Here is a 15238-nt window from a genome sequence, read left to right as displayed (position 1 = left end):
CACAACGATTTATCAACCAGAAAAACATATATTTGTTTCCGTCATCATGGATGACTATATCACTTCACTTGGAGATTTCAAACACTATGAATATTTTTTTTTTGAAAAATGAAGTACGAACTCCGGTCGGCGTAACTTCTATCCTTTCCTTCTTTCCTTTCATCCCATCCACGATTCAACGAAGGCTTATATTTCCGATGTCGGTTATCGTTGAATATTTAGGATATGAGTTTTGTGAACAGAATGTATTCTCTCCGTAATATTTCTCTTGCGTTTATGGTGAATTCATTTCTTCTTTCCTGTTTTTATTCACTCTATGTGTTGAATTGGATGGGACATACGCTGAGCTGTGGACAAGCTAGCGATTTGCCTTTATACATAGCAGGTATTTTATTCACTATACATCGTGTTACTATTCATTATTTTGGTGCAGTACACCTGAAAAACTGGGAAATAAAAGTCTTCCGGGATCAGATGTTTTCTTCATCTTTTTCAACAGAATTGAGAGAGATTGTGTTTTTTTTTTCGAGTAAAACCGAAAAACCAACGATTAACTTTTTTCAGCCACCTCAACGGTTGTTAATGGTATTTTATTTCCATTCTTCACAGTCATTTTTTGCATCATAACTAAAACAAAACGCTACAACCGAGCTTTTACAGTTATTTTCCTTCTGTGAGTTTTTTTTTAATTTGAGCTGCGGCAGTCTGTAACCCATAGTTGTCCAAAAAGTGTCGAATTTAGATGTTCGTGCGCTTGCCTCCTTTATGCAATAATGACATCTTCCGCGATGTTCATAAACCTGTACTTCAAGTTCAATCCGTCATGTTTCCTCGGGGAGACAAAAGTGAGTTTATTTGAGCTTCTTCTACGTACAGTTCTTTTTCTTCTTCCTTTTCGAAGTAGGTATCGTTTCGTAGTGGGATCCGCTTCAGCAATTAACTAACCCTATCTTGTTCGATAAATCGAAAAAAAATAAAACTATAAAAATAAACATGAATATAATATAAATAAATAAAACTTGCGCGTAGCCTTAGCTTCATGTCATCGTATCCGTGCGATGCTACGTTTCCGGCATCACTGCGTTCGTTTTCGCACGGAATGAGGAGATGAACGCCAAAATTACGAACAGTGGTAACAGATTCTCCATCGAACATCTGGCTAGTTTTTATTCGGATTTAGTGATCGTGTGAAGCTCATTACCCGTCAAGCTTAACACCTTCGCCTCAACGACGTCAAGATCACTCGAGATGACAAGACTCTTTGCTTCCTTAAAAATCAATATTTTCCGTATGTCATCACAAGAAAGACCGTCTTTTTCGAGTTCAAACGGTCTCGGCTAACGAATATCCCTTCAACCAATAAGCTTCTCTACAAAAGTCAATTTTGTAAGCGGGGATACGCTCGGATACAACCCTCGAAGCGAAATAAAGGTAATTGAGCGAGTTGGTCCTCGAAATCGCAGTGTACCTAATTGTAGCAGCGTCGATCCGTGTTACATCTAAAAATGTTTTTAATCACGTTTAGGTTGAAAAAAGAGCAAACCACTGACCCTTGTCCCTAGGCACCTCTTAAAAGAAGACTTTGATCGAGACATGGGAGAACTGAAAGACAATTACCTATTGTTTTCAATAACCTCAATAACCTTGAAGTAGCGCTATGTCTTTGCTGATCCTAAGACATCCATCTTGTGTACTACATATGTAGATATCTATCTGGTGTCGTTCAAGTGTGCTAAAGGCATCACCGCACGAATCTGAGGTGGTACTGATTTCAGGTGGAGCATTCGCATACGAGATGGGAGACTACGGAAAGAGGGGTGACTCCGTCCATTTCTTCCTAATTGCCGTAAAAAATGGCCCGGAAGATGCGGCGCGTTCACACGGCTGGCGCGCTCGAATCGAACTCCTTCTAGAAAATAGCCGTTTTTTTTTTTTTTTTTCAAGAAATGGACCAAATCATCCTTCTTTCCATAATCTACGATCTCGTATACGAATACTCCACCCGAAATTCGTACCACCCCAGATTCGTGAGATGATGCCTTTAATTCATATCTAGTGAGATCTCGACAAACACCGAAATTTCAAGCTACAACATTAATAACACCGGAATTTCAAGCTAAAAAGCTAAAAATTTCAGCAACGTTAATATTAGAAATGCTGTGTGCCAGTGGAAGACGTACGGTGAAGAATTATGTCGCCGCAACTCGAATCTCAGTGACTCCTGCATATTTTTCACACTCACTGTGCGTTGTCGCCGATTAGAGATTGAAGTCACTCGCTTTGATCACATCGGGAAAGAAAATATCCGAGAGCAAGTAGGCACGATTTCCACAGATGAGAAGATCCGTGAAATTCTGATACATACGTTCATATCCAAACAGGTGACAACTACACTATCCATAAGTTCTGCGTAGACATAAATGTCTTCGGAAGCGGACGACCAAGACAGCGCTGTCTCGAAACGATTCTCATTGACGTAAATCTAGCTGGCATCCACTCTGATCAAGCTCATGGCCAAGCAAAACCAGAAAGCATCACTGAGCAAGGGATGAAGAAAAGGAACAATTCCATTGTTGCTTTGACTATCTCGTGAATCTGGTGCGGGGGTTCGGTTGATCAGTTTGAGGAGAGATAACCACAAAAGGCTATAGTTTTTATTTAACGAATTTATCCTATGAAAGCTACTCAGCTAATTTATGCATTAACTACAGATGGATTTTTCAGGTAGATGTGATCTACATGAGCATGATTGCCATATACAACGTAATCAGTTCCTTAGTTCTTCTGCTGATTTCGATCTTTTCGCTTGATTCGACTCAACATTCAGAAGACAGGGGTGAAGGTGTGTTTGCAGATGTAACAAATCCTAACCACGGTAAAGAATCAGGAATAGTAGCCTTATAGGATAGGCTCTTAATTCACTTTTAATTTGTTGTATATGTTACTTTTTTTCTATTTGCTTATATATCTTGTACTGTGTACAATTTGATTGTATGATTTTTCGTTGACAAGTGAGGGTTACAAACCGCATATACATATTCAAGAATTTCTTATTTCGTTGTCGGTTGATATGTGATACAACCATTTATTCATAGTTCTCTTTTTTTTTGCTCCTGTGTGTCCAATTTCAACCAATGTTTCATCAGTATTTTATTTAGTTTCGCCGTAAAACAAAACAACGAGCAAATTTTAACAAATTCTGAAGCTGCTCCAAAATTGCTTACTGCCAGGCATCGTCATGCCTTGATTCTGCTGAACCAACACTTTCCAATACTCCTAAATTTCTCTTGCTGAAAACCGCACACAAAAGAATCGAACCAAATAAAAATATCGCAACCATCACAAGGATCCACGATGCAACGAAAAATGTCTGAAAAGGATCTAATCGACATTTTTATTGTGGAATCAGTGAGCAATATTAATTTCTTTGCAAAAAAAAAATAACACACCTGAACAGGTTTTTCATTGAGACAAGAAGTATCTAAGGAAAGAAGGATGCTTATGGCTAGTGCTATTCCTTCGATGATAACAAAAACGAATGAGACAACTATCGTGCTGAAACACTAGGATGAATCGATTCGGCGTCAACGGAAAATAAAGCGAGAAAAAAATTATCTGGCGAGCATAAATAAGAAAAGGGAAGTTCTTAGTACTCACATTAAAACATATCTGCTTAGCATTCGGAACTTCTTTGTAAAATAAAGAATTAGGCTACCGATAATCGAAAATGCAGCATCAACACCGAAATATACAGTTCCAGCAACTAAATAAATCTTTAAAAATAGTCAATAATTAGAAATAATCGATGATTCACTTCGTTCATTATAAGTTCTTAGGAAGAAGTTTCTACTACACATGGTCAGGAATGATTTTCCTAATTTTCATCCCGAAACAATAAAGGATAAAGTTTCTGGCGTTAATCAATCCGCTAGGGATGCGCCACCGCGTTCACTTCATTTCAGGTTCATCGTTTGAGGTTTACGAACATGAAGCTGGCCATACAATGACTTGCGGTGGCTAGCCGATATGTCAGTGCTTTTATCCTCCCAGACAAGTCTGGTACCAATTTATCGACCCCGGAGTGGTGAAAGGCTTGGTGAGCACTAGGGCGGATTCGAACCTCCGATCGATCGTGCAGGAAGCGGAACCTCTACACTACACCCGCCCTCCCGAAGTAATACTTGCAGGAAAAAAAATCATGTGGTCATTTTAAGCGGATAAAAAAAACTATGGCAAGTTTTGCAAAAGGATTTTTTTCCAAATTCTACAAAAAAATTCCTACTTTTTTCAATTTAAAATGTATTAAGACAACGTTACATGAAAAATAGGTCATGAATAAACTGCTTCCTCCACATTCGTCCTTGTTCTTCAGCCATTGCATGCTGAATATTAGGTTTGTGATAAAGAATATCACCGTCGGAATGCCAAAGATCAAAGCCATGCATAAGAGGAGCTTCATGACGTGATAACTCTGAACGATTATACGATTAAAAACAGAAATGGGCTAAAATTAACTTTTACCATCGCTAAATTCTATATTTCGGAAATTGAGAGAGGTTTTTATTTTAATGGAATAAAAAATATCTTTTCAAAAGAAAGTATCATAGAACTTGACTTGGATGACATACGATTTATTTTCACAATATAGTAGAATTTACCAGGCTATACATACCGTTACTATTCTGCGAGGATTGTTTAAAGGCAGCGTATCACGAATTTTACGTGGTGCAGTATCCACGACGTAAGCGTACAGTTCGGGATACAGTGGATTACGGAACGCAGCGTGGCTCCGCTCATCCTTCCCTAAGACGGCGTGGAAGACGACGTTCTTTCCTACGAAATCAGTTGTGACGCGTCACCCTTGTTTACGCGTCGCATCCAAGTGGGAGCAGTCGAAGTTCAATAACGTCTTCTCACCAGCATATTCAAGTGAAACGAATGAATAGGTCAGTGAAAGGACCGGAACGTCGCTGCGAAGGTGAGTGTTCGAAGGTAGCTCGTAGGAACTAAAGCGGTTCCCATGCGACTATTAGGAAAGGATGAGCAGAACCACGCTGAGTTTCGCAATTCACTTACCGTACTCTGCGCTTTCGCTGTGAGTTCCGCATCACGTCAAAATCGTGATACGATGCCTTGAACGAGTCGTTCCTAACAATTTTTTTAGCTACAAGTTAAATATGCTTGTACGTATATACGTTGCCAAAGAGAATAAAGAAAAAATATCATGATGCATTAAGTGGTGAGTGGATATTAAGTGCACAACCATTCAACGAATATTCGTTATACAATGGATATTATAATGAAATTAACGATTTCAAGCGGACGAGTCTGATATGATTAAGTTAGGTTAGCATCTTCCTAATAACAATAAGAAAACAGTACTAGGAAGAGATATGTTCTTATCGCTTCCTCTATGACATGTCAAAGAAAATTACGTCATTCTCTTTTCCGTCATTTACTTCTCTATTAAAAAGATGAACTAATTATTATCCAATTTTTTAAATGTAGTTTTTTTTTAAATGTACAAGAGTTGTAGAACTTCTGTAGATACATAGCATACACATCTGAGGCTATTTTCTTATTTTTGTCGTTTTTTTTTTGTTCTACAAAAAACTGAAGCGCACTCTCTCGTTGATAAACGAACATATCTTTCCAATGATTCATAATAATTGGATATCTTGTTCCGTGAACGGTGCCGCAATGTGTTATTTTCTATGATAAATGGTTTCTTTACCATTCAAAATATGTACAAAACAATGACTGACGTGCGAATATATCTTTCCCCGAGTTATTAGTGGTCATAAAATTGCGACGCTCAATATCATACTGCCTAGCTACTCCATGAATTTTTTCTTAATGGTTTAAAAACTTCCATGCTGCACAAAGCCTTTCATCGGATTTCACTTTATCCTCTCACCGTTCGCTTTTTCCTTGGGATTCTTTAAAGGATGGGTATACGAAAAAAAAAAGTTAGTTCTTTGAACATAAAAAAACCAAGCAAAAATGAACTCCTATTCCAACGTTATGGATAAGATTATAAATTTTAAGAAAGGGTGTAAGAATTATCAGTTTTCTGGATTTTCACGAAATTTGAACGAACCCAAGAAATTGCACACTAAATAATACTGCACTAAAGCTCTTTTTCTATGGTCGGATGAAAACCACATGAAGCTCGATGCAGTTACGTAAGCGGTGCGGTGAAACTGATGGTCGAGATCAAGGTGGAATCATCGCGAACTGCAGCGAAGAGTGGATCCAGCAACGATCTTCCATCGATCCCAAACGCTATGCTCTATCGCTTCGAGCGCAGCCGTTTTTACCCGACTATATGCGTGTCCAGTCTTAAACACTGCCGAATTTCTCCTTAAACGGACCTTTGCTCGGATGCTCGAAGCGTCGTGCTACCGCGAGCAGTTAGCCTGAGCGGTAGCCCTCGCTAGATTCACCTGTCGTTGCAGCCCAAGCATACCTCATGAGGAACCAAAAAAATAATGAATGCAAGTAAATTTAAAGTGAACCATAATAGGAATTCTTTACTCTGCAAGTTATTGTTATTAGTAAGCAAGTTTATTGAAAACTACCCTTCATCTTTGCGTTCTTGTAAACTCCGAGCTAACAGAACCCGAACAAACCTATTTAGAGAACCCACAAGAATGACGTGAGGGTTTAGAGTACCAACAGCGAACCTCTAGTGTCAGCTGATACGTAATCGTGCGTATGACCGTTCGTGCACAACTTCTGGCTGCGTTGTTTACCAGTACAGCAGATGGTGATCACATGGTAACAGGATTGGTTTATGTTTTATCACGTGCAGATCCGTGGCGAATATTGGATAGGAAAAAAGCAGTGGTATTGGGTCTATTCAGATAGAGGGGCATCTAAAGGGGTTCGCAAAATCAAATCTTTCCGCTCTGCTCGTGGCATACCGTAGAATGTATTGTGATGTTGTGAGAACTCCGAGTGAGAGGATGAAGTTACGATATTGTCTCTCGCGTCTGAAATAGTAGCACCTAAGTCACGAGAGGAACTTTGGAAAACTCCTAATGTTTGGGAATTGCGGGCCTATAAAAACCGTTGTGAATCATAATTGTTGTGGAAGTTGTTCATCTACGGCGCAAGATTCAGCAAGTAAAGCAAGCGCTAGCGCTACCTTTAATGTTCTTTAATTTTGCGAACCGCTTCGATATTTACTCCAAGATGTTGGGACGGCTGACAAAGTAACTGACTGCACTGAGTTTTACAGGCTTCGGCTTCCAGGACGAAGGCGAAACCACGGAAACCCTAACTGTCAATAAAGAAAGGTCAGCACCCTTTCTTGGCTTTATCTCAAACAAATCAAGAAAGAAAAACTTAATTACATTATTCAGCGGCCTTTCTAGTCGATCTGTTTGTATCAGTGTTTTTCACATCGTATTCCTTGAAATACTAGTGAATCCTGAGTATAAACAAGATCCAATTGCACATAAAGGCAGCAGACCACGAATTTAGGGTGGTAAGGATTCCAGGTGGAGTATCCCTATACGAGGTCGTAGATTATGGAGTCCGGGGTGGTTCCGCTCATCTCTCCCTGACTCCTTCAAGCAGACGGCCCCTGAATGCTGTTTTGTACGATGCCTTCTATTGCAGCGCGCCACCCTTGCACGCGTAGCGTCCCTCACGGCCTATCGGGGCAGTCCAAATTGATTTTCGACGAATCGCGCGGCGGAGGCGGCGCAAGGGTGGACCGTTGCAAAGGATGGAGTCGTTCAAAACAGCATTCTGGAGGCGGTTGTTTGCAGTGATGCAAGGAGAGATGAGCGGATCCACCCCGGTCTCCATAATTTACGACCCCGTACGCGGATTTTCCACCCGAAATCTGCACTACCTCATATTCGTGGTATGCTGCGTTTAAGAATAGTCTAAACATGCGACATGGTGAGATGCTAAACAGTATCTGCTGAGATAGTGTTTAGCGCAAACAGTACTTTTGGAAAGTGCCACCAGCTAATACTGCCGCTTCCTCATATACTCATCAAATGAAGGGTCTAAGAGAATCGGCGGGCAGAAACGGTGCGTCAGGGCGGAGATATCGTTTTTTTTCACACATTATTGAACACTGAATAAGAAAAAATACAAGCTATGAAACTGATTTATTAACGCTAGAATAGAAATGACAATGAATAATTTCTGTTAACTCTCACTATACGGCGGAGGAGGTTTAACATAGAAAAATATCCCTCCTCCTCGGGTATCAGGAGTGACGGAATTTGACGCTGGTCGCGACGACGGTTCAGTAAGAACAAACGTGGAAAACACAAACACGGTGTTTGTAATAAATGACAGAAGACCAATTATCCATATGTATGTGATGTCGTCCTGTAATTCAAAGTTTGAGTTGAAGGAGAACACAAAATAAGGGTTCTATAATAAATTGAAGGAAAAAGAATGACTTTGAAAGATTTTACTACTGATAAGAACGAGAAAAAAACTGAAGCATCTTTTCTTTTCTGTTAAGAAAGTTTTCTAGAATTATTTCACATAAGGTACTCGACAAATAAATGTCGCATAATTACAGTAACGAGACCATATTCCAAGAAAAAGTATTTCTTGATACTTCATCGATCCTTGTAATTGTAGCGCTGCATTTGTTGAAAAAAAAAATAATGTGGGAGTACTTATAAAATTTGATAAAATTTAGACTTCACCTTAGTGTTCCCATCGTCCATACATTCGAAATCGAACAATATGAGCACAAGGAATGTGCACGATAAACAAAAAAATGATGCCATTAGTGCTACCGTGGTGCTTCTGAAAACAGTGCCCTTGATCAAGTGTAAAAACATTCTCAGTTCTTTACATTGAAAGCTCAATTGGGAAAGTGATGCTAGTAGGATCTCGCTTCACGCAAGCGAGGGCCGTGATTCGAAATTCACTCCTACGTCAGTGATAGAAGAGTAGAGACGCCACCGTGTTTGCCATGGGAAGTAAAATAAGGTGGGACAGACACGTAATGCGTTTTAACGAAAGCCATTGGACCAGAACTGTGAGCGACCAGGTTCTCCGCGATATTAAGCGCACTACAGGAAGACCGCCGACCCGATAGTTAGATTTCTTCACGAAGTCCTTCAAAAAGTTATGGTGTCCTGCGTGAAAAGCGGAACCACTGGGCGACTGTGCCACGCGTTCAGGAGAAATGGAAGCGCCCGCTCAATCAGTTCCTGGAACAACCAAGGAGTCAAGGTAATTAGGGTAGTAATGAAGCCTATGTTAACTGGTATAACGCATAATATACTAGATCCAGCTGCGACACAGGCTGTAGTTACGTGAGGTATATGGGTAGCTGTGATCCCTTCAAGAGGAAGACGGTAAAGGAAGAGGTAGGATTCTTGCCACGCGGTCATTTCACTGGAGAAGTTATGCCAGCACTGCGACTCAGCATAGAGTGATTGCTGGATTCGGGCTTTTGTGATCGAGATCCTCCGACCGGTGAACGCTGCTCCATTTGAAATTTACCGTGGCGTTACAGAGAGTGGGCACAACAGCTCGGTTGCAAACGATCTCAAATCACAACCATCTCGAATACAGGCCTACAGGACGCCAAGACATGCTGTGTGCGCGTGCCCTGACTGTCATGCCAACAATAATGCTCTCTTTCGCTCACAATGACATTTGTAATCGAATCGCAGAGGATGCAAACTGCTTCTGTGTCCAGCATTTCGGCGATTCTTGGAGAGAATTCAAAGGGAGAACAGAGGTATCCGTATGCAACCGTGGATTTTCCGAACATTTCTTAATTGCGGAGATCACTGAGATATCCTGTGGTTGTAGCTATGATTAAAGGCATCACCCACGAATCTGAGGTAGTACGGATTTCAGGTGGAGTATCGGTATAAGGGGTCGTAGATTAAGAAGAGCGGGGTCGATCCCTGAATCACTGCAAGCAACCGGCCCTTGAATGCTGTTTTGTACGAAGCCTTCTATTGCAGCGTGCTACCCCTGCACGCGTAGCATCCCTTACTGCCTATCGGGGCAGTCCGAATTGATTTTCAACGAATCGCAGGGCGGAGGCGGCGCAAGAGGTGGGGCGTTGCAATAGATGGCGCCGTACAAGACAGCATTCTGGAGGCGGTTGTTTGCCCTGATGCAGGGAGAGATGAGCGGAACCACCCGGGTCTCCATAATCTGCGACCCCGTATACGAATACCCCACCCGAAATCCACACCACCTCAGATTCGTGGTGTATTGCTTTTAAATTCATCGCTATGCGTTCCGGCACCACCAGTCAAAAGATCTCTAGAGAGAAAGTTGTGTAGATGATTGACGTGATCGCGCTGTGAACATTTTTCTACTTCTAATCTATGGGCGGAGCTATAATGGACGCGAAAGGGTCAATGTTTGTGCATTGGCCTTCGTTGCTGCTGTGAATAGAGCAAACTCACCCGACTAAGACACTCTTCAGCATATCATCTCTGTTATCACAACGGTGCATTAAAATCCCCATTAGTGCACTGATCATAAATGCACCATTAAAAGCTGCTCCAGCTGCTGAAAAATTAAAGATATTGACGGTCTGAAGTATTGTAGCACTAAAATAATGCAATAATTGGAAATCCAGTCCTTTTTCATTGCGTCCACGCGATGGTTTGCGTTTCCATTACAACTGATTGTTTGCTCGATTCCGACAAGGAAACGTAGCTGTCTATATATGGTCCCATGTGGGCAAATATAGAGTTCTTCGAGTTAGGGTTGTAGGTAACGATTACGAGCCTGGCTCCGCTGTATTTCCCCTAAGCGTCCAGAAAAATGGCAAGTGAAGCGGCATTTGTCCCAACGAGGTACATTAGAACACGCTATACTTGTACATGTTTCGGTTCCCTAAACACCATATTCATTGTTTTTTTTTTCATGAAAATACTGTTGGAGAGACCTCATTGATCTTCAACCACTCGCTCTTGGATGGTATATACGTTTTCAGAAAACCTCGTGGAAACAAACGAACTTTTTTATGTTATTGGAAAATTGAGCAGTGTCACTCTAATACTCATAATCTACACTCCGAACTCTAATCGGAATTCGTTGCCTTTAATTCGATTGAAAAAAAAATCTAATTGTTATGAATCACAGTGTTATCAGGATCAGTTTCATGTTGCAATACACTTTGTACCTTGCACAGGGACAAAGTATCACGACTCCAAAAAATCACAGCCCACTTTCTCGCAGTTGACTTTTCAGAAAACAGTTTACCACATGGAATTAAGTTTGTCTTCGTTGAATCAAATTAGATTCATTTACTTCCTTTTTATGGATATTTTCTTCTTAAGAGTAAAATATGTAGTTTACTTTCAAAGTACGCCATAGAAAATACTCAGAAGATCAATGTGTTGAGAATCTCTCATAAAAATTTCGCTACAAACCTGTAATATATGCGATATACACTCCTCCTTTTCCGCAAGCATCTACACTGTTCATCCAATCGATGCAATATATTAAATATGCAATCGTGAATAACGTAGAGTTCAAGGCAAAAAACTCAGCAATAAGAAGCGGTGTTGTTCTTTTTCCCGGTTGACAAATCATTTTCTGTAATGGTAAACATCCATATAAATCACTTATAGAAATGACACAAGAAGACTTACTACGAGTGACTATAAGAAGAACACGATAATTTTTCAAACACGGAATATTCCTTACGCGAGAGTCATACTCGTGCAAATACAGCCTACAACAAAGGGAATTTGTCATTTTTTCTTCTCATCTGACAAACGTACATAACGATAATCCAAATAAAGTCATCAAGAAGACACGAGACATATGATATCTTAAGTTCCCAGCGCTGACCTAAGTGCCGAGACTAACAGCACAACAAGGATGTCTTCGAACGTGCCTGTTCTAGAAGTTTCTAGAACAGAGTGACTAGAGCGTTGGTTCAGGAACTGAATCACAAATAAGGAAATTAATTTTCTAGTGCAAAAACAGATGTTTGTTTATGACAACTGTTACCATCGTCATGGATGTTGTAATGAAATTTGTGCTTTTTGTGAGCTTACCATCTCGACAAGTTTGTAAAATAAGGAATGAAGACGTGTGTTTTGTTTAGTGCGAACAGCTGAGAGGTATTTGCCAAGAAGAATTTATTGCACGAGGGAAATATTGGACAAATTTCTCATATAGTTTGGGCCATCTACTCGTCCTCATCTGCTCTTCGGCCTTTGGTTATTGATGAATTGGTTCGGCGTGTACAAATCAACGAAACACTTGGAATAGTTTTCTATTTATGTTGACACTTCGTCTATCTATAGTAAATTTCACCAGTTTTTCCTCTTACGGTGTTGTTCCTTTCCTCCAATTTTGTACGGGTAAAGAGTTGCATCGTTGGATAGATTTATACCTCCGGTGAAGTTAACGATATTCCTAAAACTTCCCCCTTTGGAGTTTGTGGCATTCCTTGTTCCCCACGAGCAGGAAAATCATCTTCGAAAGAGACCATGATTCAACCTCATGTAAAGGTTGGGCACAACAGCGACATCCATCAGGCAGCTAAAGGCCATGTGGTCTATTTCACTACGGTTTCCTCCACCGAGCGACTATCATGCTCAACGTAGAGAAGAAAGCCAATGCCAGCAGCTTCGCAGCATGATGTTGGAGCCAGGAAGTCATCAAGGTTGGTGTTGAACCACATCTTCTCGTCCGACTCGGGTCGTAAGTTGTTTCAAAGAATCGCTGTCCATTGTCACACTCCTTGACGAGGACAACAACTTCATCAACGTCTTTAGCATCGGATCTTTCTAATGACAGTTCTTCTCCGGAGTCATATACAGCTTTCAGTGAGTGACGTCGTTCCGTCTCAGTCCGACTCAACCTTCCTGGCTTGTACAATCAGATCTTCAATAGCCGTTTATGATGAAAACTTACTGTCGTTGAATGTACAGGTCGTCACTCTAATCATTTTCCATGTCGGCAGCTTAAATGACGCCAACAATCACGATATCCCTGTCTTTTTTGTACCAGGAGTTTCCAGGAGTTTCTTTCCTAGTGTGTTTGGTTAATTAACGTTTGACTGATTATTTTTGAAACCCTTGGGCAGGTCGCTGGCTTCCCAGGCCAGTCTTTTAGGTCTTGTGGGACAACGCTGCATCCTCCCAGAGTGAGCAGGTGGACCTTGTTTGTTGTAGACAAGCTCCAAACCGCCTCCTCCAATTCCTGGTTGCTAGATTGCAGGTTCTTCCCAGGATCCACTTACAGGATTTGTGGTTGTGAGACCTGACAGACCTGACAGACCTGACAGGGCAGAAACAGTGAGTCCTTCTCTTGAATCTCTGATGGAAAGCAAAAAGTCGCTTTTGGTCCGTGGTTAGCTCGTATCCGCCGCATGGGGACGCGCTGCGTAGCCTAGGGATTTGTCGATGCCATTCTTCTTATGAGTGAGTCCCGTTGTTTATAGCCTCCACCACCGCAAAACTGGATAGAGGAGCTGATCGAGCGCAAGCATATGAATTCCTGAGAGAGTGGAATTCATATCTGGAATAGTGAAGGCATGCTTGGAATGAAAAAGTCCAGAAAATTTGATGATAGGAAGAAAAATTAAGCCCCATTGGAAGCTTGAGATGTATTGTTTGTTTATATCCCGGGAGCAGTATTATTAGTACTATTAGAATTGTTAGTTCAATCAATCAAGGTCCTAAGTAATTTTGACATTACAGGATGAGAGGCTCACTTAAATGTTGCTGAAAAACGACGAATGTCACACAACATTCTGCACCGGACGAGGATCGTGTCGAAAAACGAGAAAAGTGCTCAGCAGAAGAAGAGAATCAACATTATACACATGCATAATGTTCATTCAATGGACACCGAGAGAACGAATTCGTGGAATCAATCGTGTTGTGATTCGTACTATATCAAGTGAAATTATCAATTTTTAGGCAAAAACTCTGTCATTTGCCTGTTTAGCGTTCCTGAAGATTGAAGTCTTGTTATCTATGAAGCGAGTGTGTTTTAATGGGTTGTGGGAGTGTCTGTCATTCCATTTCATACTTTGCTCTGCCTTTGCCCACGCGAATAGCAACAATTTAGTTATTACCTAATGTACAATACCGCGTATATGTGTGCATGCGACCGACTCGTCCATACATATATGTATATTACGTGTTTTTGTGTATAGTAGGGTCAAAACGACATGAAGCACGTACGCAATTGCGTACGCGGCTTCTCTCGAGGCGCTTTGGTGGAGCCTAGCGGCTACGAGCGTGGTGAAATCCTTCTTGGTACCACCCCTCGCTGTAGTTTGCGAAGGTCCCAACTTGGTTCCAAATGCTGCCTCCACCGCGTCATTTCGAGCGCGTACGTAAATGCACCGCAACTACACTCGTGTTTCATATCGTATTGACCCGACCATACGTTACGTGTAGATTCATGTGTGTATGAACATAAAAAAAGATAAAGTCACTGGCGTATCAATCCACTTGGAATGCGTGAACGCGTTTCATTGCGATTCGTAACCGTCGAGGTTTTGGAACATGTGTTGGCCTATACAATGACTAGCGCTGGTCAGCCGATGTATCAAGTAGCTGTTTCTTTTAACCTCCAAGACAAGCCACTTACCAATTTATTGATCCCAAAGGGGTGGAAGGCTTGGTTGACACTAGGGGTATTCAGAACCGTCGACTGGCATCAGTACGAACATAGATAGACGTATATACGTTGCCGTCTCAGCTCGAAGTGCTAACATCGAATGCCCGTGGACTTGGAACTCGAGGTGGTCGTGCCACTCTAACTTTAGTTGGCATAAGACATTTCGACGAGTATTGGGTGACCCGAACATGTTTGCTTGAACCCCTGTAGGTTTGGAGTTATTTTGATGAGTGGCGGAAGGACCGGAGATTCTGCTGGATGAACCGAGCGTAATTAATTAACTTTATCTCATGAGATCATTCGTTGCATCTCATTTCTGTCTATCTACTTGTGAATTTTTTCGCTATCAGCTGACTTCAAATAACCATCAACTGCGTTTGAAACTGGCTGCGCTGTTGAGAACTGCAACGACGTCATCGGCGACACGTCTTTGTGACAAATGGTGCCCAAATAAAGTGCCTTGCTTCTCTTAACACATGATATCACCGAATTTTTTTATAAACAGTGCACAATTTCCTAGTAATGGCCCTTCATCATGAACATACGTAGTAGACGATTCAGAATGAAAGTACTATAAAGTTACTACGTAACTTCCGTAATTTGAACATAGGCCTTTTGAGATAATTAT

General features: G+C 41.2%; 2 protein-coding genes across 7 annotated transcripts; one reads left to right on the top strand and one right to left on the bottom strand.

Annotated features, from left to right (window-relative positions):
• Window positions 1-225: 225 nt before the first annotated feature.
• On the top strand, window positions 226-2904 carry RB195_016914 (uncharacterized protein; the record flags this gene model as incomplete). Of its 4 annotated transcripts, none has more annotated exons than XM_064183660.1 (4): window positions 226-385; window positions 565-673; window positions 743-845; window positions 2725-2904. In XM_064183660.1, 4 exons carry the CDS (start codon window positions 226-228, stop codon window positions 2902-2904), a joined length of 552 nt encoding a protein of 183 aa, XP_064039541.1. The 4 variants fall into 4 exon arrangements, with proteins under 4 accessions (XP_064039541.1, XP_064039542.1, XP_064039543.1 ...); XM_064183663.1 differs by having other exon boundaries at window positions 331-385; XM_064183661.1 differs by lacking the exon at window positions 2725-2904 and adding an exon at window positions 2487-2552 and having other exon boundaries at window positions 331-385.
• Window positions 2905-3189: 285 nt separating this feature from the next.
• On the bottom strand, window positions 3190-11556 carry RB195_016913 (uncharacterized protein; the record flags this gene model as incomplete). Of its 3 annotated transcripts, XM_064183659.1 has the most annotated exons (10): window positions 3190-3276; window positions 3338-3370; window positions 3450-3555; window positions 3658-3763; window positions 4318-4471; window positions 4673-4803; window positions 8181-8355; window positions 8685-8787; window positions 10419-10524; window positions 11394-11448. In XM_064183659.1, 10 exons carry the CDS (start codon window positions 11446-11448, stop codon window positions 3190-3192), a joined length of 1056 nt encoding a protein of 351 aa, XP_064039540.1. The 3 variants fall into 3 exon arrangements, with proteins under 3 accessions (XP_064039540.1, XP_013291865.2, XP_064039539.1); XM_013436411.2 differs by lacking the exons at window positions 4673-4803; window positions 8181-8355; window positions 8685-8787; window positions 10419-10524; window positions 11394-11448 and having other exon boundaries at window positions 3221-3370; window positions 4318-4459; XM_064183658.1 differs by lacking the exons at window positions 3190-3276; window positions 3338-3370; window positions 3450-3555; ... (1 more) ...; window positions 4318-4471; window positions 4673-4803 and having other exon boundaries at window positions 8170-8355; window positions 11394-11556.
• Window positions 11557-15238: the final 3682 nt, after the last annotated feature.

The sequence above is a fragment of the Necator americanus genome, chromosome II, assembly GCF_031761385.1.
Source record: "Necator americanus strain Aroian chromosome II, whole genome shotgun sequence".
NCBI lineage: Eukaryota > Metazoa > Nematoda > Chromadorea > Rhabditida > Ancylostomatidae > Necator > Necator americanus.
Note: the sequence above shows the minus strand (reverse complement) of the source record. Positions and strands in the feature narration are given on the sequence as shown.